Source organism: Xiphophorus couchianus, chromosome 10 (assembly GCF_001444195.1).
Source record: "Xiphophorus couchianus chromosome 10, X_couchianus-1.0, whole genome shotgun sequence".
In the NCBI taxonomy this organism is placed as follows: domain Eukaryota; kingdom Metazoa; phylum Chordata; class Actinopteri; order Cyprinodontiformes; family Poeciliidae; genus Xiphophorus; species Xiphophorus couchianus.
This window is the reverse complement of record NC_040237.1, coordinates 2,276,552-2,301,902: the sequence shown is the minus strand read 5'-3', so window position 1 is coordinate 2,301,902 and position 25,351 is coordinate 2,276,552. Positions and strand designations below refer to the sequence as shown.

At 35.3% G+C, this 25,351-nt stretch overlaps 1 protein-coding gene and 1 long non-coding RNA gene across 2 annotated transcripts in view; one reads left to right on the top strand and one right to left on the bottom strand.

Moving 5' to 3' along the window:
* The window catches only part of LOC114152259 (rho-related GTP-binding protein RhoN), a 34,925-nt gene that overhangs the window by 5,104 nt on the left and 4,470 nt on the right, over positions 1 to 25,351 (top strand). Inside the window, exon 3 of the mRNA XM_028030086.1 lies at positions 19,961 to 20,070. Coding sequence (XP_027885887.1) covers positions 19,961 to 20,070 — 110 coding nt within the window. The remainder of the gene's footprint in view (positions 1 to 19,960; positions 20,071 to 25,351) is intronic.
* LOC114152260 (uncharacterized) lies at positions 11,537 to 25,345 on the bottom strand. The gene is made up of 2 exons (XR_003597088.1): positions 21,712 to 25,345; positions 11,537 to 12,226 (listed from the first exon to the last, which is right to left on the bottom strand). It is a non-coding gene; the product is annotated as an uncharacterized LOC114152260 (long non-coding RNA).

Sequence of the window (25,351 nt, the reverse complement as noted above, 5' to 3'; positions counted from 1 at the left end):
TGTCACTTTTCAGGCAGTTTACTGCTGAGTTTCAGGCATTTGGAGCCAGTTTTGCTGATGTGTGTGTACGGGAATGTGCAGGCATGCGTTAAACGTGGCTGACGTAGTGAAGCTTTCAGGATGGCGGCGTGAGTTCGCCGTTCATTGTCCGTCTCTCTGCGGATGAAAGTCAGAAACTAATCCAGCATTTCAAACAAGATCTGCTGTTTGAAGATGAAATTTGAAACACATTTAGGGGCATATCTGTAAATTAAAATACAATTGAAAAATTAATTTACTTCAGATATTCAAAAGCATTTATTTTTGCTAATTTCTTTCGTTCAGTTAGTTTTAATTAGTTTTAAAAGTGCGCTTGCTCGTTTTTATTAGCTAATTATTGTTTGGTTTCAGCTTAGTTTTTATTAGTTATCCTCTGTGTTTATCTCCGTTCATTGTGCACTCTTTTCTGCCACTGTTTTTCCTTCCACTCAACTTTCACATTACCTACCTGTATTACGAATCTGAGAATCTCAATTTGTTTGTGTTTTTTTCTTGTAATTTTTCTTAATATTATTGAAACAACAACAAAAAAGTTCAACAAAAGTATAAAGAACATACAAAACTAATTTAGTTTGAGTTACCTCTTATAACTTTTATAATAATTGTGTTGTAGTTTCCTTCTTTTGTATTTTCCATTTGTATTGACCAAATGTGTTAAGTCATATTAACCTTATTTGTATAATTTTTTTTTGCTTTAGCAAGAGAAATTACTAATTGTCCAGAGAAAAAGTAGCATTTTGTCTATTTGTGGCACATTTACAAAAATGTTAACTGATGTGCCTTGTCCCTTCCAGATAAATGAAATGAAATTAAAGTCCATTAAAGTCAGGAGTCATTAGCATCGAACAAAGTGGAACAAATTATGTTTTGGATGCCTTGAGTTGTTTGGATCTAGACTGAAATTCCTTCTCTGTTTTCAATCTCTCTGCTGAATATTTTTTATTTTTAATTCTCACAGAAAGAGAAAAGAAAACCTAAACAAAAGAAGGTTGTCAAAGGGAAATTTTTCATATCTTCCAGATGCAGCACTTTGGATTTCTATGGTCTCATCTTTCATCGAGTGACGACGAGGCCCTCCCACCTTCCAGAGGTCATGAAAGGTCAACCGGACCTCTGCCTTCTTCAAATCAGGCAAAATTGGTGTCAATCAACTCGACTATGTCTGTGCTGCTTTGGTTTTGAAGATATTAATGAAAGTGTAAAGGTCAACCAGGCTCCCCCACTTTTACAAAATCAAATTAAAATGTCATTAATATCTTAAAAGTCGATGCAGCACAAACAAAAAAACATTTGCTGCACAAACCAGCAGCCAATGTAGTCGAGTTGATTGACACCAATTTTATCTGATTTAAAGAAGGTTGTGGGTGCTGGTTGACCTTTCATGACCTCTGGAAACATTTCTTAATATCTTTAAAATTATAGCGGCACAAACAGAAATGTTGCTGCACAAATGTTTGACATCAATTGTGTCTGATTTTAAGGATCAAACAAAACTGGGGGAGGCAGCTTCACTCAGGTTTCATCTGCACTTCAAGTTTAATTGCTTTTCTTGCATTTTCCAAACAAATATTTAGTTTCAATATTTACAGCAGTTGGTTGTATGAACCAAAACATAAGCTGTTTCCAGTTAAATATAAAGTATTTTCCAAATAATCTGTGAAAATCTGCTTCCAGAAAGTAACTATTTCTTCCAACAGTGGGGAAAACTTGTTTGGTAACTTTACTGAACTGGTGTCAGTTTTTATTCTTATTCAAATTAACACTTGAATAAGCAAATAAAACAATATTCCAAATCAGTGAGATGAGTTGGTAAAATCTGAAAACTGGATTCAAGTACTGGATGTTATGTCAAAGTAGCGAAGGATTCGTTACCATATTAAGATGTCGGTGTGAGGCTGTGGAGGTCAGAGGAAGACACATTATTATTAAAACAGCGAACGAGGAAGGCTGCGTTGTGTCTCAGAGAAATGAGACGGCGTTAGGCGAAGTGCCAGACGAGCCGCTGAGCTGCACACACAAACCCAGGATTTAATTAATCAGCCGCTGCCTGTGTGACCAAACGCTTGGCCCCCTGTCGCCTCCATTCTTCATCTCCTTTCACCGCCCGCTGTCTGCTCCGTCTCACGCCGTCCTCCATTACATCCGACCACGAGTGGGTTCAAACTTGCTGCCATTAAACCAAACTCCATTTTTCCAGCTTCCCGACAAAACAGATGTCCTCTGCTAGATCTCACAAAACCTTCAATGTCTGCCTGGATTTTTTTGCTTATTTTAATTGTACAAAGTTCTTTAAATGTCCTGTGAGTCAATATTTTTGCCCATTTATCCATAACAACTGGAACTTTCCATATCTAGCAAGTTATTTTTGCAATTTACCGTATATTAAAAGAGCGTCCCTCGGATTAATTTCACTCCCTGCTACGGTGGAAGTGAAACTACTGTAATAACCCGATATTGGCTGGAAAGTGCAATGTCTCCTCTTTCAGAAACCGTTGGAATTTTTCAGATAGCGCCAAGTGTTGAGGAATTACTGTACTGCAAATTTGGTTGGATCGCCGGAGATACGTTCGTTCTAGAAGGGATTTTAGAAGGCTGTTTGAGCTGTACAATGGCTGCTGGAAAAGACAAATGTTTTGTTGTTGAATTATCAGCCCGAGAGCACTTGCTGCATTCTTGTTGGTTGTGTGGGAGGCTCCACTTCTGCTTTTCAAACATGTACGATTTTTAAAATTACGCATTTGTTTGCAGCCACTTTGACGTTGGCACTCATCAAAAAATAATGTCTGTTCATTTATTTACTCTATAGTGTTTTCTTTGTAACTTTGTAATTTTCTGTTTTTATTATGTAAAGCACCTTGAACCGCTCTGCTGCTGAAATGTGTGACACAAATAAACTTGACTTGCTTTGAGTTAGGGGGCCAGCAGCAGCTCATTTGGATTTAAAGTGACAAGACGCCTTAAAACGGCTCATTCTGAAAATACTTTATGTTTTCTTGATCAGGGAAGCACAATAGGTCACCTTTAACATTTACATTTCCATGCATTTCTGATTTTACTCAATTCCTTCAGTTAGAATAACAAGCAAAGAGACCAGAGAAGAAAGTTCAGCACTCCAAAAAGCGCAGAGGTTTTCCTCCGACCCAAAAGGTCAATTTGCTCTGAAGATGCTGGAAAAGGTCAAAAGAAACGAAACAGCTGCAACATTCACCATTTATTTCTTCCAATTTCATGGACAGCGAATTAAACCGAGTTCTGCATTGAAGCTCTTCCGCATTATGACTTATTTCTTTAATAAAAACAAAAAGTGTTGCTTTAAGCAGGACTGTAGTTAGACCTCAATACTGCTTTTTGAGATAATATTTAGAAAAAAAATTTCTTAACTTGAGTCTTTATTACATTTTACTACATCTGTTGTTCCCTTTATGTAACGTAAGGAAAGCGAGACGCTGGATCTGTAATGTTTCTGTTATTGTTCAGTACAAGAAGAGTTTAATCTAAAAGGCAGTTTACCTGCGAGGTAACGTTGGTGCAAGAAAAATTTGCTTTACATGAAAAGAACACAAAGATTGTTGTAAAATAATTCATCTGAATGATGTAAATTTACTCGCATTTTCTACCTGGAACCCTTTATACTTAAAATAAATTAATCTATTACTGCAAAAGCACAACCTGACACTGTAAAAAAAATTATCTGAGGAATAAAATCCTTTAATCTTAAATAACTGTTGATAGTTTGTACTGCTCCACTTTTTCAGTATAAAACTCAGTATTTTCAAACATTTATGAATATTTTATCATGTGATTTGGATCAAAATCATGCAGAAAACCCTCAGAAATAACCAGTTTTTAAAAAATGTTAAATTTAAAAACATCAATGTTTGTGATGAGTTTAGCAGAACGTGGGTTTTTGAAGCCGCTGTGAACGTAGGTTAGGTAAAAATCATTCGATGGTTGTTATTCAGCCGTTTGAAGGCGAAGCTCACACACTTTATTCAGTTTTATTGTTAAAATCAAATACAAAAAATTGCCATAATCTCACTAAATTTGACATTTATTCCTTATTGTTTGTTTTTGCACTACCTTAATATTCAAATTACATTTATTATGGTAGGACAGAAAAGGATTTGTCCAGCGAGATCCGAGGAATAAAACTATACAATAGAAAAGCGACGCTACAAAAATTCATTCTTAAGAAATAAATTGGAACAATAAATTTCTTCTGACTGTTTTTTATTTTTATCTGCTCAATAATGCAGTAAAGATGCAAAATTTTAAATGAACAAAGTAGTTTTATTTAAATATGTGAATTATTTCTGATGCAAGACCTAAAAGGATTCTCGTAAAACTGTATTTTTAAGACACATTGACAGTTTTTTGTTGTTCAGCCGTTTTTGTCAACGATTTGCAGCCACAGTGGAACATGGATCACCGCTTCCTGTGTCTGGATTTGTTTCTTTTTACCACAAATTTTAAATAAAACAAGAAGTATGTTTAATAAAAGAGAAACATGCATGCAGGCGTCAGGAATATACAGCTTCAGCTGCAATTAATCATTTGGTTCATGTATCAGAACGGCCTAGTCAAAGCCCAGATCTAAATTCAATTGAGAATCTGTGGCAAAACTGTAAAATAGATGATACAGACTCTCTGACTGAGTTTGAGCTGCTTTGAGAGCAAAATATCTAAAGAAATAAAGGAAATTAAACTATTTACTAAAAAGCACTGAACACAATCTTCAGATTTTTGTTTGTTAAAAAAATATAAAACATTCATTTTGTTCCATTTACTTGAGTATTAAGCATTTTTTGTGCTTGTGATGAAAAATCCCAATAAAATGCATAGATGTTTGCCATATTAATGCCTTAAAATGTAAAAATTTGCTATGAATATGTTTTTAAGTGACGTCAGAGTCAGTCTACAGCAGCCCAGTGACTCTTAACCTGAATGGGATTAAATGTGTTTTCATATTTTTACTGAATCTTTGTTTTTGTTTTTCTTATTAATTCAAAGCAACTCAAATCAGCAGAAGTCTGTTTGTTGCGCCATTAAACCTGGAGGACTTGCGATGACGCAGCAGTTTTTCCTGTAGGAGCTGCTACTCTTCAAATATACATAAAAGGAAACGACACTTTAAAATCTGAGCTGACCTGAGAGCCATAACGCGGTTTATGTGTCTGGATCTGCTTCTCTCTGCAGTTTCCTGTTTAATTTGATCCATTCCTTCTAATATTCTCCTGCTGCCAGCCTCTCTGCAGCTCCTTTCGGTTTCTGTGTTTCCAACGAGTCAAGGTCAGGAGACCCGCGGTGACACGCCGCGTCCCCTCAGCACTCTGCCACCCGATTAGCTTAGCTTGCTCTTTCTTTGTATCTATCTTCACGTCTCTCTCTCGCTCTCTCTTTCTTTTTTCACCTCATTTTCTCTGGTAATCCCAAAACTCCTGCAGTTCTGAGGCTGCAATCGGACTTTCTGAGCTGCGATAAGAAGGAAAAAGTTTCTGCTTTCCTGAAATTGATTGCTCCAGCAGTATTTTAGCTTCGCTGGATCTGTGGAGAAATTAAACACTTAGAAAGGTTATGATTTAGAACAGCATTGACTATGTACAAACTCCTACCAAGATGTTTACAAAAGTGATTTGAGACTAAAGAAACAAACTGTGAGTTACGATACAATTTATTTAAAAATAAAGCAGCTTTCACATAATGGATAAATTTCTTGATACTGGTTCACTTAAAACAAAACCTGAAGATACCGGTGGAAAGAAAACAACTACTACTTACATCAGGGGTGCTGAACTCAGTTTCATTTTGGGCCAAATCAAAAATCTGAATGTTCTTAAAGGGCCAGTTGTGCCAGAATATATTGATAAAACCATTAAAATATCAATAAACAGCTGTTTGTTTCAGCATTCAGTAAGCGTTTCTTAAAATTAAACAATACTGAGCATCTTTTCACACTGATCAGTCCAACCAGGATTTTGTGATTTTTAAATTTTTTTGTTGCATTCAAAATTACAGATTTCTATTTTAGAAATATTTGAAAGGAATTTTTAAAATATTTGCGCTAATGTGTGACGTAAAAGGTGACTTTTTGTTATCGATCACAGACCATAACTTAGCACTAAGTAAGGCTGAGGAGGCAGTCACTTAAACTCAATGTTCCTGAGAAAGATTTGCAGTAAAAGTCAGAAGAATTGTGGGAATTTGTAGATTTTTGTGACTTTTACATGAACTTTGAGTTTTGCAGATTTGTTGAAAAACTGGTGGGACTTATTCATGTAATTTGGAGTCCAGAGGGCCACATAAAAAGCTACGGCGGGCCACATTTGGCCCCCGAACCTTGAGTTTGACGCATGTAAGTTATATGATTGGAGGAATTTATTTTTCAGTTTCTCAAGGTGAGTTGCAGATGTTTTGTTTTTAGATTTACGATCGCAATAGTGATCTAAAAACAAAAGTTCTGCAACTAGCCTGATCGCAGAGCGTTGAGCAGCGCTGCGCCCCCTGCTGACTAGCTGCATCTGTAACACCGAAAATAAAATTATTGTTTACATCTGGCTTTCTTCAGGCTGAAAGAAAATGTTTGTTTCTGCCAACGCAACTCAAGTCTGTTTTTCTTTTAAATTACAAATAGCCGTGAAGTTTTAATATTATTATTATTGTTGTTGTTGTAACAAACAACTTTGGTTTTTATTTCCGTCGTGACCAGTCACATTTACAAAGCACCACCACTTTTCTAAACAGGATGAACAAAGAAAACAACAGAAAGTGAGTTAATAAATATTTTCATTCTAGATGGTTTGTATTAAGATGTTGTGTTATTGCGAGTGAAATTTCATGTTAGATGGTCTGTGAGTGTTAAACGTGTTAAGTGGATCTCAGCCTGAGAAAGTTTGAGAAACACTGAAAATTGTGTTTTTTACTCTTTAAATCACAGAAATTGAGTAGATATCATGTGCAAACAAATACATAAATATGTTTTCTTCTATGAATTTGCCTACAGACTCGGCTACATTTTAGAAAAACTTACAGAAAATCTTCTGCTGCGTTGATTTGATGTTTTGTTTATAACCAAGTGAATGTTTAAGGTCTACACTGAGTCTCGCTATTGACATAATTCCACTGCTGTAGTCAATAATCAGCCAATTTTCCAATGTGAGGTTTGAAAAAGGTCACATATTAGATTATAACAGGTGACCTTTACATCGCCTGGTGCTAATTATGACAACGCTTTCCAGAATCTAATTATAAATAATCATGTAACAGCATTCAAATTACACTTTTACCTGGTTAATTTAATAACTTTATAAGTAAATCTTTACATTTTGCAGTTGTTTTCTGCACCAAAAGCTGCAGTTTTAGAGATAATTGTCTCCTTTTGTGAAACTCTTTTGTTTCTGCTTTTAGAAAAGTTTATTCCTAAACTTTATTTCTTGTTTGAAAAACCTTGCGTCCATATAAATCTTGCTCAAAAGATTTTAATAACTGTTTTAATAATCGGACTCTGAAACTTTGACAGATAAATATAAACTTTAGAGCTGAAAATATTTCATGACCTTTTGGAAAAAAACAACAACTGATAATATTTGATAAATATCTACTATAAGAAATGTGTTGTAATATCTAAAGAACCACCATTTTGTTTAATAAAAAAAAAACAAAAGAGGGAGGATGCATGTGTTTTTCTGAAGAATCGTGATTCTGGCAGAAAATTATGCAATAAAAAGGAACATAGTTTTGAACTTAATGCCAAGAGAAGTAGATCTAAAAAAGGAACGACCACACACAAAAAAACAACAACAAAAAAGGACTACAGGAAAAAATTGGAATTGAGATTCAAGATCTGGAAAAAAACAGATAAAAAATGTAATTTTATTTATATTTAAAATCATTAGTAAGGTCCGATTTTTGCACTTAATCATTTCTGACATGAAGAAAATCCTGAGCATGTAAAAAATTAAATGAGACAGAAAAAATAAACTATAGAGGGGCAAGTAGTTTTCCACAGCACTGTGTAATTGCTATAATCAGCGTCGTTTAGTTTATAAGAGGAGATAATTTCACTCGGCTTAGTTTATTCCCTCAGAGATTTAAACTGTTTTTTAGCTCAATGTTTTGATTTCATTCGCTTTAGGCAGCTGTTTTCAGGACAAAATGTCTCTCAAACGCCTCGTCCACTTATTTAAAGGACTCAATTAGTGGCATGTTGGTAATTACGGGAGGAGAAATTAGCATCTTAAGAGCTAAATGCGTCTCCACAGCTGAATCAAGAGAGGAAATTTGACCGAAATCCAGAAACATGAGTCCAAACAAGCAGATGTTTGCAAAATGAGCTGTAACCGCAATGAATAATTTTAATCCATCTTGTTCTTTATGCACAAATCCTACATTGAAATAAGCAACCAGCTACAAAAAATATACATTTATCTGAAAAGTGAGTTGAGAAAAGAGCTTGACCAACCAGTCGAGTCTGAAACATCAAGGATTTAGGCGAACATGGATGTTTGCTCACGCTGTGCAAACATCTCTGGCACTGCCTGCCCTTTCAAGTACCATTTGGACGTGTTTATCCATGCAGGTCAGCAGCGTCTACAGCACAGACTGCCTCCAGAACCCATCACTCATTCATGAGCGGCTTTCATGACCCCACTTACGTGCCGGCTCCTTGAAAACGCAGCCCAGACGTGACAAAAAGCAGCCGTTGTGCTCAACCTTTACCAAGAAGCTGCTGTTGTGAATTTATTTGTGGCGAAACGGATGAAGTTTCGGAGTAATCAGGAGAGAAAGAGGAGTGAATAAGGATCGGGGGGATTTCATGGTGCGACTCTGAGCCGGGGTCGGATCGTCTTCTGCTCAGGCAGCCCATTAGAAGAACAAGAGTACATTGAAAATCAATGGTCCAGATGCGACTCCACTCGGGTTCCCCAGAGGAAGACTCAGTCAAACCTCATCATTACCAACATATTGTTACTAACATTGTTCTTTGCTTTTAAACTCAAACATATCACCAGAGTTTAACATTTTCTCCTAAAATAGCTTCACAAACAAAAATGCTATTAACTTTTTCTCTATATTTGTTCTTTTTTTTAGAATTTGATAACTCAAAATAGGATAAACCTAAATGTGTAAAATGTTCCAGTGGCAGTCAGTACTTAAAAGTGACCTATTATGTTTCCATGAACAGGTTAGGATACGTCCATTTAAAACATTTTCATTACATGTTTTGAACAAAATCATTTTTAGATAATAGGATTTTAGTCCGGTCAGTTCCTCTTGTTACTTTAAATCCAAGCAAGCTGCTGCTGGCCACAACTCCAACTCAACGTTTACACTCGCGTGTGAAAATGGCTGCAAACAGATGCACAATTATACAATCATACATTTTCGAAAAGCAGAAGTAGAGACTCCTGCACATTCAACAAGAAAGCAGCAAGTGGTTTTAAATGGTAAGCCAACAACAAAGCATTTCAAATTCATACAGCAGCTAACCAAAAGTACTGGAGCTCAGCTGGGGTTGCTAGGTAACAGGCTGGACTTTGCTGGGGTTGCTAGGTAACGGGCAATGCCTTCTGATGTTTACTTTACGTTCCAGAGGTTTTTGAAATGCCTCATTTTCCAGATACCAAAAACATTAATCTACTGCCAAAAATCAACTTAGTGGGGTTATTTTGAGCGCTTGGCTGTTTGTAGAAACAGTAGAAACCCAAATGGAAGTACAAAAACGTGAAAAATGTTAATTGTTTGCAGAAAAAAGTATGAATACTAAACTACAAATAGGCAAGAGCTCCACTGTATGGAGGGTAGACCCATAAACTTACAGAAAGTGATCTTTTCTACATAATATATTTTTGAAACTTAAAATGACTTAAAGTATAAATATCCCTAATATGAAAGTATAATTCCTCCCCAGACAAATTTTGGAAAATTTCAGGGAAAGTGGGCGTGGCCAACTTTTGGGATGATTGGAGGGGCTAAGAGAAGCACTGTGGCTTACTTATAAACTTTGTTGCTATAGTTGGCGACTTTTCAAACCCCTCTAGCTACTTTTTATCAAAAAACCAACAATTGACAAATCTAGACATTTTTACACAAAATAATGCGGAACTAAACAAATGCAAATTTGCACAGAAATGTAAAGATAGAGCCCTAAATAATCTATTAAGACAGCTTGCCAGCCAAAAATAAGTAGATTTGGGGATTACTTACACTTTAAATATCTAGATGTGCCTTTTAACTTTGGTATTTTAAAGTTCTGATGGTATAAAATGTATAAACTGATGAGAGAAACAACAGTTTATTACTAATTTTATCATATAATGATTCCAAGCAGACAGTTGGTTCATTACTAGCATAGAGAACGAGACAGTGCACATTGTTTTGATTAATACACAGAGAACCTAAGGGTTTTTCCCACCACTTAAGACTCAATCATTTCCTTATTTATAATCCAAGCCTGTGAACAATCAGTTCAGCCTTCAACGTCTGTTTTTCTGATGCGGCAGCCCGTTTTTCTGCTTATGCAGACATTCATAAGCAGTCTGATTTCCATGTATGAGGAGAACATGAGGCAGCGTTGGAGTTGCAGAGAGGAGCCAGGAGGTTTAATGTGAAGAGGAGATGCCCAGATGCTATCTGTTCCTTCGGTTATTAGTTTTAGGGATTCCTGCTGATTTCAGGCTAAGCGAAGCTCAGTCTCCTTCTGCGCCTACTGAGCAAGAAATGTAGCATCACAAAGAGATTTTCTGCCAAATCCAGATGGTTTGTAGCAAAATGAAAAAAAATCTGATATTAGTCTGGTTGAAGATTTCACTTTGTGATCTCATTCTTTTCTTAAAGTGACTATTTCAATTTCAGACCTGCATATTTCCCATAATAAATCTTAAATTACTTAAGTTGTTTTTAACTGTGGGTCTTTTCAGCCCATTTTTATTTTATTTATTAATTTATAAAAGAAAAATGTACTGGTGATTTTAGGATTTACTGGACTGTAACAAAATCACAGAGGTCCAAACACTCACTTCCCTTGGAAACTCTTGCCATTTAGATAGATAGATAGATAGATAGATAGCATTTATTGTCATTGAACAGAATTCAACGAAATTTCCATTGCAGCTCCCGTGCAAAAGGTCAAATATATACAGTATAAATAAGCAAACACACAATAATAATAATAATAACAATATATACAACTAAATTAACTAAAGGCACTCAACCACACCAAAGAAGTAGCAGCAGGTCCATAACAGGAGATAAAATCTAAATTCTTGTTTTGCTAAAATCATGTGTAAAAATCATCCAATCCACACAGCAAATTAGGTTTATTGGAAAAATTGTTACACAAAAACAGCTCAAAACAATAAAAAATAAGACTAATATTTAAAGTGACCGATTACGCAAAATTTAAATTTTTCATGTTTTTGTATTTCCATTTGGGTCTCTAATTTTAAAAACAAAACAAGAATTAAAAAATTTTTAAAAAAAACAGTCGACCACTTATTGGCAATAAGTTAACGTTTTTTGGCGTCTGGAAAATGACTCGTTTCAAAAACCTTTGGAAAATAACGTTACAAATCAGGAGGCACTGCTCCTCACCTAGCAACCCCAGCAAATCCCAGCCCGTTACCTAGCAACTCCCGTGGAATTCTGTCTGTCACCTAGCAACCCATGCAGATCGGAGCTGGGTTTTATTGCAAACAGCTACTATTGTCTGTTTCACCAAAAAAAAAACTCATTTTCAGTGGGGTAAGTGATAAGTTGCCTATTACTTAGCTAAATTATTAATAATTAGTTACTCAAGTTAAATAAATTTTAATTAAATGGCTCTAAAAACGGATCTAAACTAGTTTACACTGTTAAAACGGATTTATTGTACAAGTTTCTAATTGTGCTGCTAATCGAGTTTAGAATATCCAAATGATCTTACAGCAAAACTATGTTGATCCTGTTATGACTACAAGAATTAAAAGCTTAAGGTTTGTTCTGGATCATTTTTAAGCTAATCGTTGGGTGGAGCCAAATATTTTCTGCCTCTACCTGTAATTCTCGACGGCGTTAATCCTACAGTTCCCACGACGGCTGTGTTTACCTGGAAGCTCAGCTGTCATGGCCGTCTTGGTTCAAGAGCTTGTGATTCCTGTTAAATGACTCTCTAGCCCCGCCTTCTTTGAGATAATCCAGATGATGATGTCATCTGAGGTCGTTGACGGGACATGAGACAGAAAGAAAGAATTTGTTTTGTTGTTATGACAGTTTTACTGAGTGAAACTTTGTTTCATGAGGAAAGACATCCAGATGCTTCAGCAGGGAGTGTCTGGATCCTTTGGTAAGAAATAATTCAACACAAATTAATAGTTTTTTCTTTCACAATAGCAAGAAAAATTAAAGAACTGAAGAAAATCATTTGAATTGGATTGATTTTTAGCAAAATAACCGGTACTGAGCTGAACTGATCATCAGAAGATTATTTACAGAACATTTTAGTTTTTAACATTCAGAGGAACTGGGAAGTTAAACTGGATTTTATGGCTAATTTTAAGGCTTTTATGGATCTTTTACCAGTTTTGGTAATAATTGTTGAGGGCACTGTACTGATATGTGTTAAACTTAAACGTTACAAGAGCACCATTTAACTATTTCTCACTTGAAAACCTAAAATCTTCTCAAAAAGAAGAATAAACTTTCAGATTTAGAATTTGTTTTGAAAAACAAAAGTAGCACAGAGAAAAAAAACGGTATTTATTCAGATTCCCCCTTAAATCTAACTTTTAGTTAAATTATATTCTATCTGTAAATTTTAAAAAATTACCTAAAAATATGTTTATTATATGGCAACAATTTAATTATGTAAATTATGTATTTTTATAAATTATTTTAGTAAATCTGTTCTGTACAATCACACTTAGATTATCGATGATCCTTGTGTTTAGATTACGTTTTATAAAAAAACAAAATTCACATAAGTTACAAAAAAGTGCTAATAAAAAGTAAATCAGTGTTTTACTATTTTTGATTAATTAAATTTTTTTTTTTAATGTTTGCCATATTAAAGCTGCTATAAAAATGGTCTCACATTTAAAAAAAGGTTGCTAATACAAATTAAATCAAGCCGTTTTACAATTTTTGATTCAATTAATTTTTTTTTAACATATTAAAGCTGCTATAAAACCAGTCTCTTATTTAAAAAAATAAATATATATTTTGCTTATAGTGATGTGTAACTGTGAGAAGTTATGTGAAAGTCTGTACAAAATGTGACTTGAATATAAAACCAGGATTACATGAAGGATTCCTCTAGTAAAGGAGCAGTTTTGTGAAATAATAATGTTTTATTTCTCTCTAAAGCAAAGCGTACAGAGGGAAATACGACCCTCCTGGAAAAGACGTAAAGTATTTCTGTATCTCTTACAGATCGGTCTAAAGGCAGCAAACTGTCCTCAAACTTCCCCATCAGAACCTTTAATTTGTTTCCTGCTTCCTCCAAAAAGGAAGAAACAAACAAACATTCATCAAGCTGGTTGTTTTCCAGCTGACTGTCATTTTGCTCATGGCTCAGTTGCTGAGGCTTTTTCACAAAAAGCATTCTTGTTCTCAGATTCCTGTTGTGGCTCTCATTTTATCCACTGATATCCCCAACACTTCAAGCTTTTAAACAATTTTCCTTACAGAACTCGCTCTCGGTTTTTACTCCCAGCTATTTGCATTCAGAAAAAGCAGAATAAACCCCTGTTGCTTTTAGCTCTTCAGAGTTAATTATATGAGATGACATGATAAGTGGTAGTGGTAAACTACCACTCATCTTCTTCCTGGATCAGGAAATCCGCCGTTTTTTGTTGTCTCTTACTTTTAAGCACTCGCAAAAACCTGCAGCTTCTGCACAAATGAATCTGGTTTCACCAGCATGAAATATGAGACTAAACTCAAAAATTATTTCACCCTCTACAAGGATCTAATAAAAAACACCTTACCAAGTATTTTGTCCACTTTCTTGTGCAAATATCTTTGTTCTCTTGAAATAAGGCAAAACTAACTTATAAGTAACTTTTCAGCAAGATATAGTAGCTTTTATAAAGTCAATAATTTCTGAATATTTATTTTTAAAAAGTACAAGTTTCAATGTCAGATTTGTCCACAAGACATTTTCCCGTGTTATAAGTGGAAGTAGTAGTTTTAAAAAAATAAATAATAAGGAATTATTAGCTTAAAATAAGCTCCTATATCTTGCTTAAAAGTTATTTGTACATACGTTTTGTTTTATTTCAAATGTACTAAGATATTTGCACTAAAAACCAGACAAAAATTTAATTGGTATCACTGCAAAATCACAAAATCTAACTTTTCAGCACAGGCAGCTGATACAAACTGACCCTTTAATTCTTCTGAGCAAAATTTTTACGGACAAAATGTAGTTTTATATAAATGTAAAATGCTTAAAGTATTGATTTTTAAGCAACTTTTACTCAAAAGCAGCGTTAAGCAAACCTATTTTTTTAAAATTTTGTTTAAAACAGAAAGCGTTTCTCAAGAAAAAATGAGACATTTTCCATTTTGCTTTCTGCTAACAGATATAATTTTTGATCCAAACACAGAAAATAATTGATGCAAAAAAATTCAAATTACAAAAGGAAAGCTAATTTGTTGTTTAGCAAGAAAAACATTCAACTATTTTCCTGACCTATTAATACTTAAGTCTGACGTGTTTGTGGATCAGAAGACCAAACTTTACACGGGAATCAGACATTTTTATGTTCTCCACTTGTATTTCTCTGATTTACAAACCAATTTGTGACTTCAGGAAACACAAGTAGATGCTCGTTTATCGACACATTTTGACCCCTGAGACAAACCCGGCCCCCAGCTCTCGGGTGTTTTTATGAGTCGGATCAGAGCGTTTTGGACGCAGACAGATGGGCCGGTCCTGCTGCAGCAGCAGGAATCGTCCCTGGAGAGGCTGTAGGATTTCAGAAAGGATTCCCGATCGATACACATTAACGAGGATTAGCAGACATCATGGAACCGCGAGGCACTCAGTCCGGCTCCGTTGTGTGTCGGCATGAAATCATTCATTCATCATCATCAAAGCTTATATTCAATCAGTTATAAACTCTTACAATGTCATTATTTACTTTGTCTCCTGCAAGTAATTTGTGGGATAGGACTATTTCTTAAAATATATTCATACATTAATATGACATTTTTTTCCCCAGATTTAATGTCAAGAAATTTAAATTCACTTTCCTAATTGGCTGTGCTTTGCAGGGATATAATAGTTGTTTTTTTCTCTTTCATTGCGACTTTTGAGTAATTCAGTTAATTTTTAGAGTGTATTTTCTAAATTTTATTAGTTCAGTATTGTTTTGAGTTTTAGATTTTACATCCTTTGGTTTATTTTTAGGTGCAGAATTCACAAAGGTCAAAGTATGATATTGTGATTATGAATAAAAAATATACTCAAACGTTTTTGAACAACCAAAGAAGTGACGTAATTTACTGACAGTGTGGACAAAAAAAATCTTTGACATTAGCTCAAAACGTTGATAAATAAATTCAGAAATACAAAAACAAATTATATTATACCTATAATTTCAGTATGTTTTAGTTAACTTTAGAAACAGATAATGTGTTTCTAAGAATTTCCCCCATTAATTACCGTTTTCATATATTTCAGTTAACAAAAATGTTTCTCAATTTCAGCTTGTATTATTCCATAAGTTTTACAGAATTGAAAAAGCATTTTTGATTTGCAGCTTGGCTTTTTTCATGTTGCAGTCCAAATATACGCCTCTTTGGTAAATTAGTTACTCTAAAAACTATTCTCTCTGTCCTCATTAAAATCTTACTTTAAGAAAGTTTCTTTTTGTGAGCAGAAAAATGTTTCACTCGTGGATTTTACAGTGAAAGAGGAAATATTGGTCTCAAATTGTTTTTAATTTTAAATAAAATGCAACACATGACATTGTGAATATTTGTGAGGTATTATATGTATTTATGATTAATTTTTGTGTGTTTTTGCTGCACTGTAAAAAAACAGCATACATTATATTGCCAAACACAGGCAGTTTAATTGTTGATTTTATGATGCTGGAATCAATGTTTCACTGTAAAACAAAATGTTTTAACTTAAGGAAAAATTATTTCCCTAAAATGAACATAAGACCAACATATAAAATTAATATACACTTGCAAAATATACAAATGACTGTTTTCACTCATTAATTTATTTTCAGCAATTTCCCATCAAATCAATAATTTAAATTGTTTTATAGTTTATACTGTTTAACAATTTTAAATATACAAATATTTTTTGTGTATTTTGTTTTAATTTTTACTCATTAACAGATACGATTTCAGATTTGAGTAAAATACTCAAAATAAGCTCACAATAAAGTAAAAGTCGAGGTTTTACAAAATTCCTACCTACTTACAGCAATGAGAGTAAATGTAAGTCGTTTCTTTCCCTCTCCGCTCGCTGGTAATTCTGGAAAAACCTAAATTTTTCAGACAATCCTTAAACTTTCTGCACCTTGTGGAATATTTCTAAACCGATCCCTGTTTACAACTTTTTACGTTTCTGTTAAAAAAGGGACGAGGTGTGGCGTGTGAACCAGCTGGAATATTCCTGTCAGCGATTGATACTGGAGAGGCCAGACAATCCTGCAGCTGACAGGCGAGACAAAACACTTCGCCTTACTGTTGTGTTTTCAGGATCTGTCCTCAAAGGAAAGCAAGTTTGCACATGTGATTTGCTCTACCTTGTTTAAAGGAGTTGTATTATGTGTTTCCAAGGCACAAAGTGCCATTTTATAGCACAATAAAGTAACTATGTTACATTCCCTTGGTATAAAAATGTGATATATAATGAATATGACTAAAAAGAAATGTGACTTCCATATTTAGCGTCTTGAAATTGTCCGTCTGTCTCTTTTAAAAAACTCCTACTCTTTCCGAAACTCACTCTGCAACATTTTTACCGGCATTTCACTGAGAAGTAGATCCTGTAATGAGCTCGGCTGATGCACAGCTCCACCAGGTGTTTGCTAATTGCTGCTGGCTAGTCTGAAGGAACTGAGTGGGAAACTGCAGCTCAGAGGCGGGGATTATGCCGCTTTAGAAAAAATTAAGAGCCCACTGCACTGAAAACCTCCTGGTTATTCCACCAAATATTAATTTCTGAACTCTTCCTGAGTTAAATCATTATATAAACTAACATTATTAGTTCATATTCATACATAAATAAGAACTTTATTTGAGTTCTGAAAGCACAGAATATGTTTTTGATATTTTGAACGTTTCTCAATACTAAATTTTTGCTTGGGATTTTAGTTATAGAATAAAAGACATAACATAAAGCTATAAAGAGTACAATCAGAGAAACTGATCATTTTAAGTGGTCTCTTAATGTTTTCCAGAGCTGTGGTTCTGAACATTTCTGGTTAATCAACCTCAAGCAACATTAAATCCTCTGAAATAAGGTAACGCATGCTGCAGCTCATTCGTTTGACATAATTCTTATTTTATTTATTCTCTTCTTCATGTAAGGACTGTAAACTCACACATTATAAAATATCCACCCTGAACCGTTGAACTGACTCTCCTGTGATGAATCAGATGTAAGTTAGATCTCTGTCTGTGTCATAATCTACCTGTGAAGATAAAAGCGGGCTTATCATGTGTTGCTATATTCTGCTCAAGCCGTTACGGTGAGAATAGCAAACATTACTCTTCTCAGCCGTAGCCTACATAAATGTGGACTTCTTGGAAAAGTACTAACTCAGCAGTTCTGCAGATGACTTCTTTTACTGTGTCCAAGGCTTCTGCCCAGATGAGTGTATCCCATAATAAATTAAAGATCGCACCGGTTGGATCTCTTGTTTTATTGCATACTATTTTTATTTTCTGTTTGACCCACAAGTGTGGCACTGGCAAATTGCTGCAGATGAAAAAGGCCTAGAAAACACTCAGGAATATTTAGAGAGAAATTTTAAAAGCTCAAAGGACGAGGAGTGAAACTTTATGTGCCTCTGATTAAAGTTGATGCTGAGCTACAGCTGTCGGAGTGTGTGTGTGTGTGTGTGTGTGTGGGTGTGTGTGTGTGTGTTTAAGGGACTCTGAGGAGACCTTTGCATTTTATGACACTGTCACAAACACTTCCACTTCCTGCATCTATTAGATGCTAAAACATGGCTAAAAAATGGCTGTTTGCTTAGTCAGAGACGAGAAAGAATATAATAACACTATATCCTTCAGTTTATAGGGGATCAATTATACAAAATTCATAATTTGCATGTTTTTTTTCTTTCATTTGTGTCTCAATTGTGTAACAAAAAAACACAAAAACACCCAGACGCTTTTTTTTTTGTGGCAATAAATTAATGTTTATTGGTGTCTGGGAAATGAGTCGTTTCAAAAACAAGATTTAAATGTAGAGCAAATGTCTAATTTAGTCATAGACAACTGAATAATAATAAAATTAAAGTTTCTGAAAGTAATTTTTTTTTTTTTTTCCCAAATTACCCCCCTGTAGAAAAGTCTAGAAGCACAAATGTATAAATTGTGCCAATTAGTTTATTGGTCAACATATGAAACCAAACCCAAATATTGAAATGTCTGTTACCATAAATAAACCATAAATCGCTTTAAGAGAACATTGAAACTCACATTTTTGTGTAGGAGTTTTTTTTTTTTCCAGTTGGGTTCCAATGGAATATACTGCTGAACAGGTTTTTGTTAACTTTGCAAAGCTCTGTGTTTGGTAACAAAGGCACTTAGTGCGGACAATTGGGGAAAAATGCAAAGGGAACGTTGTTGTCTCCGGATCGGAATGTGTCCCCTGCCCTGGTCACAATACCCAATTCAGTTTGGGCCAGCGCCAAAAAAAAGTGCCACTCTGAAATACCAGGTGACACATTGTTCAAGCTGCTCATTATGTCCCTGTCACATGTCTGCTTCAAAAGCAATAAATCACATCCACTTATAGTCCCGTCACAGGATCCCGCCCCCATTTCCCTGATGTTGGGCAAAAAGCTGATGGATGACGATGACTACCGTTGGTTTTAGCTGTTACGTTATTACTATAACTTGCTAAATCTTAAATATAAACCTGATATACAAAGGAAAAGGAGATGTATGCTTTGATACTAATAGTCAACACTGCAAGATAACAAGGTCAGAAAAAAGTTTTAATAAAGATAAAAATAGCATCACATCTACATGTTATGGCTTCACCTTGACAACCGTAACATGTAGAGATGATGCGGAATATGGTGTTCAGTTAAAAAGCACCAACTCGGATCATCAGTAGAGCAGGTGTTTACATCAGCTAATCAACCACAGCTGTGCTAGATTAGCTAATAGCAGCGGCTAGCTAATCAACCACAGCGATCACTTATTATTAATCACAAAAGTAACATCAAGCCTAAAAACATAATACTGTAAAAGACTGAATGTTCTGTTCTTTGTGAGAGAAAAGTTTGAGTAGTTTCTTTTGGCGTTAAATCCTGATGCATGTAGTGGCGTTGTTGCCAGTTGCTACGACAACGGGTGTGTTTGTAGCGTAGCGGACACAGAGAGCGAGGGGGGGGAAATGGGTTTGAGTTATTTTTCAACAGTTTTCCCGCGTTATTTTTCCCTTTGCTGAGGAGCATAGCACTAAATTAATAATACCTCATTTACTGCCTAAATTAAACCTAAATGAAACTTAAGGTTTCATTTAGTTAACGGGATTCTTCTACCGCGACAATGAGAGCGTGGTAGCAGCCCTCCGGTGTGCGCATGCGCGAAATTTCCGGATGTAAACAAGGTTCCGAGTTCAACTGATCATATCTGTTACTTCTGAATGAGTTCCTCTGTTAGAGTCTTTGCCGGAGTAACAAATCAAACCAAAACTCATGTGAGGAAATATCTGTGTGTGTTTTTTTTGGACCCGTAGGTTCGGCCTACTATGACAACGTTCGGCCGTTGGCGTATCCCGACTCGGACGCTGTGCTCATCTGCTTTGACATCAGCCGTCCGGAAACCCTGGACAGCGTGGTGAAAAAGGTCAGTGCATCACTTTCACAGAAGCGTAAATGAGTCATCTTTTACCCTACTAACGCTAAAACGTATTAGGAAAATAAAAAAATTGAGGAGAATTTTAGTTTTTCTTAGTGCGAGGGCCACAATCTGTGTACAGTTTGAGGAGCTGACTGCGTCTGAAATCCTTTCTGCTCGACTCAAAGGATAAAAATAATTTTAATGAGATAAACGACCATGAAAGTAAACGGACCTCATGTCGTCTGATTTTCAATTTACGAAAAATAATTGTCAATTATCCATTAAGATTTTATTCTGTTCACCAAAGGCTCAAACAAAACCTTATCATGGTCAGTTTTTACAGAAATAATTACAGTTTTCCAGGGGTGAGGAACCACAACCGCCCACCAATAGCTGAAATCCTTGAATATTTGAGACTCCGTCTAAAAACGCTTTTAAATAACTACAAATTGATTATTTCTAACACAGAATATACCTTAATATGCGTTAATACGCACAGTGGAGATTTAGCTGGCATTATAGCAGAAGCTAACCTGCAAAATCTTCCTCATCTCCTTTCGGCTATTTGGAAAAGCCTTGCATTGTGCCAAGGTATTCTATCTGCCGAAGATGCTTTTTCTTTCTCTTATAGCCTATATGCTCTATGGAAAAATAAAAAAACATGAGTGATTGATACTTAAGAGCCCAAACAGTGCTGTAGCAGACACTACATAAAACACGTACTCATAATGTACTTTATTGTGCTTTCTGTTCTCAAAGCAAAGCAAGTTTGCACATCTGATTTGCTCCAATTCAGTAATTTTAAGATCTTTGGAGGTTCTGTTTTATGGAGGACCAAAACTGACATAGTAAGAAATAAAAGCATCAATATATATTTAGTTTTTCCTTGTCCTTACACATAAGTTTCCGTCGAGAAATGTATATATTTTCTTTTTCATTTCCCCCAAACATGCATTTTTGTCAAGAAAAGTAGATATTTTGTTTTGTCTTTTCCTTATACAAACCCTCCTTCTTTTGTCATTGCCTCCTCTCCTTTTTCTGCTTCTCCGTGTGCATCTTTATGTTAATGAGGAGAGCTGCCTTCTATGACCAGCTCCTATTATTGGCCAATAGAGCTTTGGATCCAACGCCACTGCGTAAGACGTTGTGGGGCGTTTACGTCTCGTGCAGTTGCTCGGTGCCACAGACCAAAACAAACTTTATCCCCGTGTTTTTATTGTGTTACCGACCGCAGTGAAGTTAGTTTCGAGTTATATATTCCAATACCCGCCGAGCAAGCGGCGTTTAGCTCAAGGTTGATCCGATTTATGAACGCTAATTTCGGTCAGCCGTTCTCGAGCTCCTTCCTGCTCGGAGGTTCACTTAGGGACTGTCAACAAATTTCCAAACCAAACACTCCTGTCAAACAAATGTTAATAAATGCCTTGCCTTGTGACCAACTGATACAATATAATTCATGCTTTTACACATTACTCTCTATTAAAATGTCAAGTCATATTCAATATTTTAAATAATTTTAATATAAAATAATATGTTTGTACAGTTTTACACAAATATGTGCATTTTTATGGCTATTTAGATAAAAATTAAAGACAAAAATGATTCAGATGTACTGATGGTAAATTCAAAACGTTGGTGTTTTCTTACCGCCGACTGTTTTTAGAAGTTGACGATCGAACGAGTTAGCATGCGGTGATTGACGTGTTTTCGTTTCGGAGACATTCCTGCCATCATTCATCAGTGAAACTGTCAAAGCAAAACAAAACAGTTATTTTTCATGGTAGGCACATTCCCACATCTACAGGGGTCCACTTTAGCGCTTTCCGTGACCTTTCTAAATGACCTCAGTAAATGGTGGTGAATAAACGTATTTGAAATGCATGCACAGAATGCCAAAGTGACGTGTTGAGTGGTCACTTTTATTTAGAAGTAATTTATCCTTTTGTGACCTTTGTAATTTTAGGTGTGCCGTGACATCTCGTGTTTTGTTTTCTGCCACTTTGGTCTTGCTTTCCATGTGAAAGCTTTCATCCTCAAATATCTTTGTGTCCAACTATCTCTGACAGCCTTTCCAATAATCAATGTTTGCACTCTCCAATTTTCCTTTTAGGCCTCGCATTCTTTCTTTCTGCATTGCTCAGCTACAAAAATACCCTTTGACTGCTTATCACTTCCTTTTGTTGTCCTCGTTTTCCTTCATTCTCAGTCTATTCATCATCTCCATCTCTCATGTCCGTAAATACCTCCGCCAACCTAAAACCTTTTTGACTCTTAACCAACTTTTGTTTTTTACTGCTTTGTTTTTAACCTTCTGCTCCAAGATTTAATTGTTATGTTTTATTGTTTATAAAGAACTAAATGATCAATAATACAAAATTAGTTACCAGCATTACAAAATACTGTAATTTCTGTATTTTTAAAAAAAATTATTTATCTGCTGTCTGCAAAGCAAATTGCCCTTTGGGGACAATAAAGTTTATCTAATCTTATCTAATCTGTTTGAAAAGAAACAAAAAATGACAGATGTAGTTCAATTTTAAATTATTCCTGCTAGAAATAAAAAAAAGTTAATTTGCGTTCAATTTTAGTAAAATCTGTAGGCATTTATATTATGTTCTTAATGGTCTGAAAATGAATTTTATAAAGAAATGACAGAATTATGAAAGGCAGCCACTTTTTTATAAACTTTATGATTTACAAATTCTTTATGATTTTTTTCTACTATGAGCATTGCTGTACTGTTTGCTGTTTGTGCTGTGTTGTGTTCTGCTATATGGCATTTCCAGGCCAGGTTGTTGTTAAAAATGAGAATTTGTTCTCAACCAATTTACCTGGTAAATAAAGGTTAGACTAAAAAATATTCTAATTGTTTAGGTCTCTAACTTTTACATTTTGTCTTCTCTTCTATGCAATAAAATGTGCTTAGAGTTGCAAAATTTACTTGCAAAAAAGTTGGCATTACAAATTTTATATTTTTAAAATAAAGAACTACAATAGTTTTACTTACATTTGTGGTTTTAGAACAAAGATAAAACTAAACTTTTACGATTAAAATGGTTGAAAATGAGTTTTTTTACGTTTCCAGTGGCACAATCTTCTTCCTAATCCCTATGACTACTTATGGTGACTGCAGCCGACTGAACCCATGAAATTCAATCTTCTGTATCTTCCTTTTAGCTCCACCTTTGCATAACTGGTTTTTGCATGTTTATTTTGCACCATCCTGGGTCACGCTTGTATTTTTAGACAGAACTGCCAGTAGAGGAAAAACGAAAAGCAAAACAAAGCTTCATTTTGTCCCTTTCATGAACCAGACTCTGCTCCAGCAGCTCTCATTCTGATGCTCTTTTATGCACCAGTTCTTAACAGTAACGCAGACAATAAGCTGCTCTTCCCATGGGCCCTTTGTGACTCATGTGAACGACTGCGTTTCACCAGTTGCGCACACAGTCACGGCGAGAAAGGCTGTTGAAAAGGCAACATACCGGGATCAGCGGCCAGACAAACTGGAGAAAACAAGATGTCTTTGTGAGGCAGAACAAATGGAGCAACAGTGATCAGCCTCTGTTTCGTTGTGGGAAGATACTGAAAGGAGTCTCAGGGAAAAAGATGGAGGAAAAGCATTTAGTGGCGTGAGTCATGTCTGTGGTCTGTAATGAGCGTTGTCCATCTTTGCCTTCGAATCTGGTGACGAAGAGCAGCATTTTGAAGCAAAACAGTTTCCGTCCATTAGGGCTGGACAACGAAGCAATAACAATATACTGTATATCTAGATTGACACGTGATCAATATCAATAGATAACATCGATAGAATATTCACTGAACCACACAGCATTCTGGGGGATGTAGGCAGAGGAAAGACTTTAGCCACTCAACCTCTCCAGCTATGGAAGGTTGGTGGAATCAACTAACTCGCTCACTCTTTGGTTACCTAGCAACTCGCTCATTCTTTGGTTACCTAGCAACGACCTGTGGAGTAACTTGCATAGCAGAAGTTTCAGGTTTCACCATTATACCTCATGACTGCTTAGAAATAAACTCAGTTTGGCAGTGTTTGAGATACTATTTCTGAAACCAAAAAACTAATTAACAATTATTGATATAAACTGATATAAAACACTTGTATGGTGATACGTTTTTCAGCCATATCATCCAGCAATCATTGCCCTAATAAAGGTGCTTAAAAGGCCTTAAAATTGTGCCTTTTATTACATCAGTATAATCTCTCACTGAAAAAAATTGGAAAACGGCAACTAGAGCCTTCTGCCCAACCAACAAGAATGCAACAAGTGGTTTCTGAATAGTATGTTAACAACAAAACACTTGTCCTTTCCATCAGCCATTGTACGCCGCATACAGCGGTAAAACCAACTGACAAATGTTCTGGAGTTCCATTTCGGTTGCTAGGTAATGGGCTGGGTTTTGCTGGGGTTGATAGTTGTTACACCTTTGGATTTGTTACATTCCAAAGGTTTTTGAAACGGCTCATTTTCCAGACACCTAAAATCTGCCTGCGTTTAGAAGCAGCCGAAACCCAAATAGCAGCCGAAACAAAATGTGATTTTTCTTTGGTGTCATTTCTTATCATAAATACAACTGAAATGTTTTTTTAAGTTAAGTTGATCAATGCGATTTAATTTTTTTATCGAGATATCAATATGATGCCACACAGATTCCCATTTGTCTCTTAGCTGCTCTTCAAAATAGGAAAGATATGTAAGGAAATAGCTACATGTAAATAACTACTGCAAACTTGCCTTTTTTTTTATAAATAAAACCTGCATCAAACCTTACATGTATTTTGCCACCACACATTGAGCAGGATGTCCTTGTGTAAAGCTACAAGACATGAAAAAAATCTCACATATTTTCTATAACAACCTTATATTGTAATCTCTTATCTGCAGAAGTCATTTCAAACCAAGTTGTTGATGCATCTGTTTCACAAAAGTCAAGCTCACCTGCTCTGCAACAAGTTTACTAAAAGCAACTGATCATCTGGAAGTTAGCTGGCTGGCTACCTCTTGTGATGTCATCATTAACAGATATTCTCCAAATAGAAGTTGAATGTTTTTTTTGTCTTATGTTTGTGAAATCTTGTGGTGGAAATCCAGAATGTATTACCCAGTTGTCTTTTGTTAGTATGGTACCATTTGCTGTTGAAACGTCAAAGAGGCGAAGCAAATTAGAAATGTATCTTTTTTAGGGACTCAACCAAACAAAGTGGAAGAAGAATGAACTTTGAGAGATGAGTGCAGTGATTAATGTTAATCTATCTGACACACAG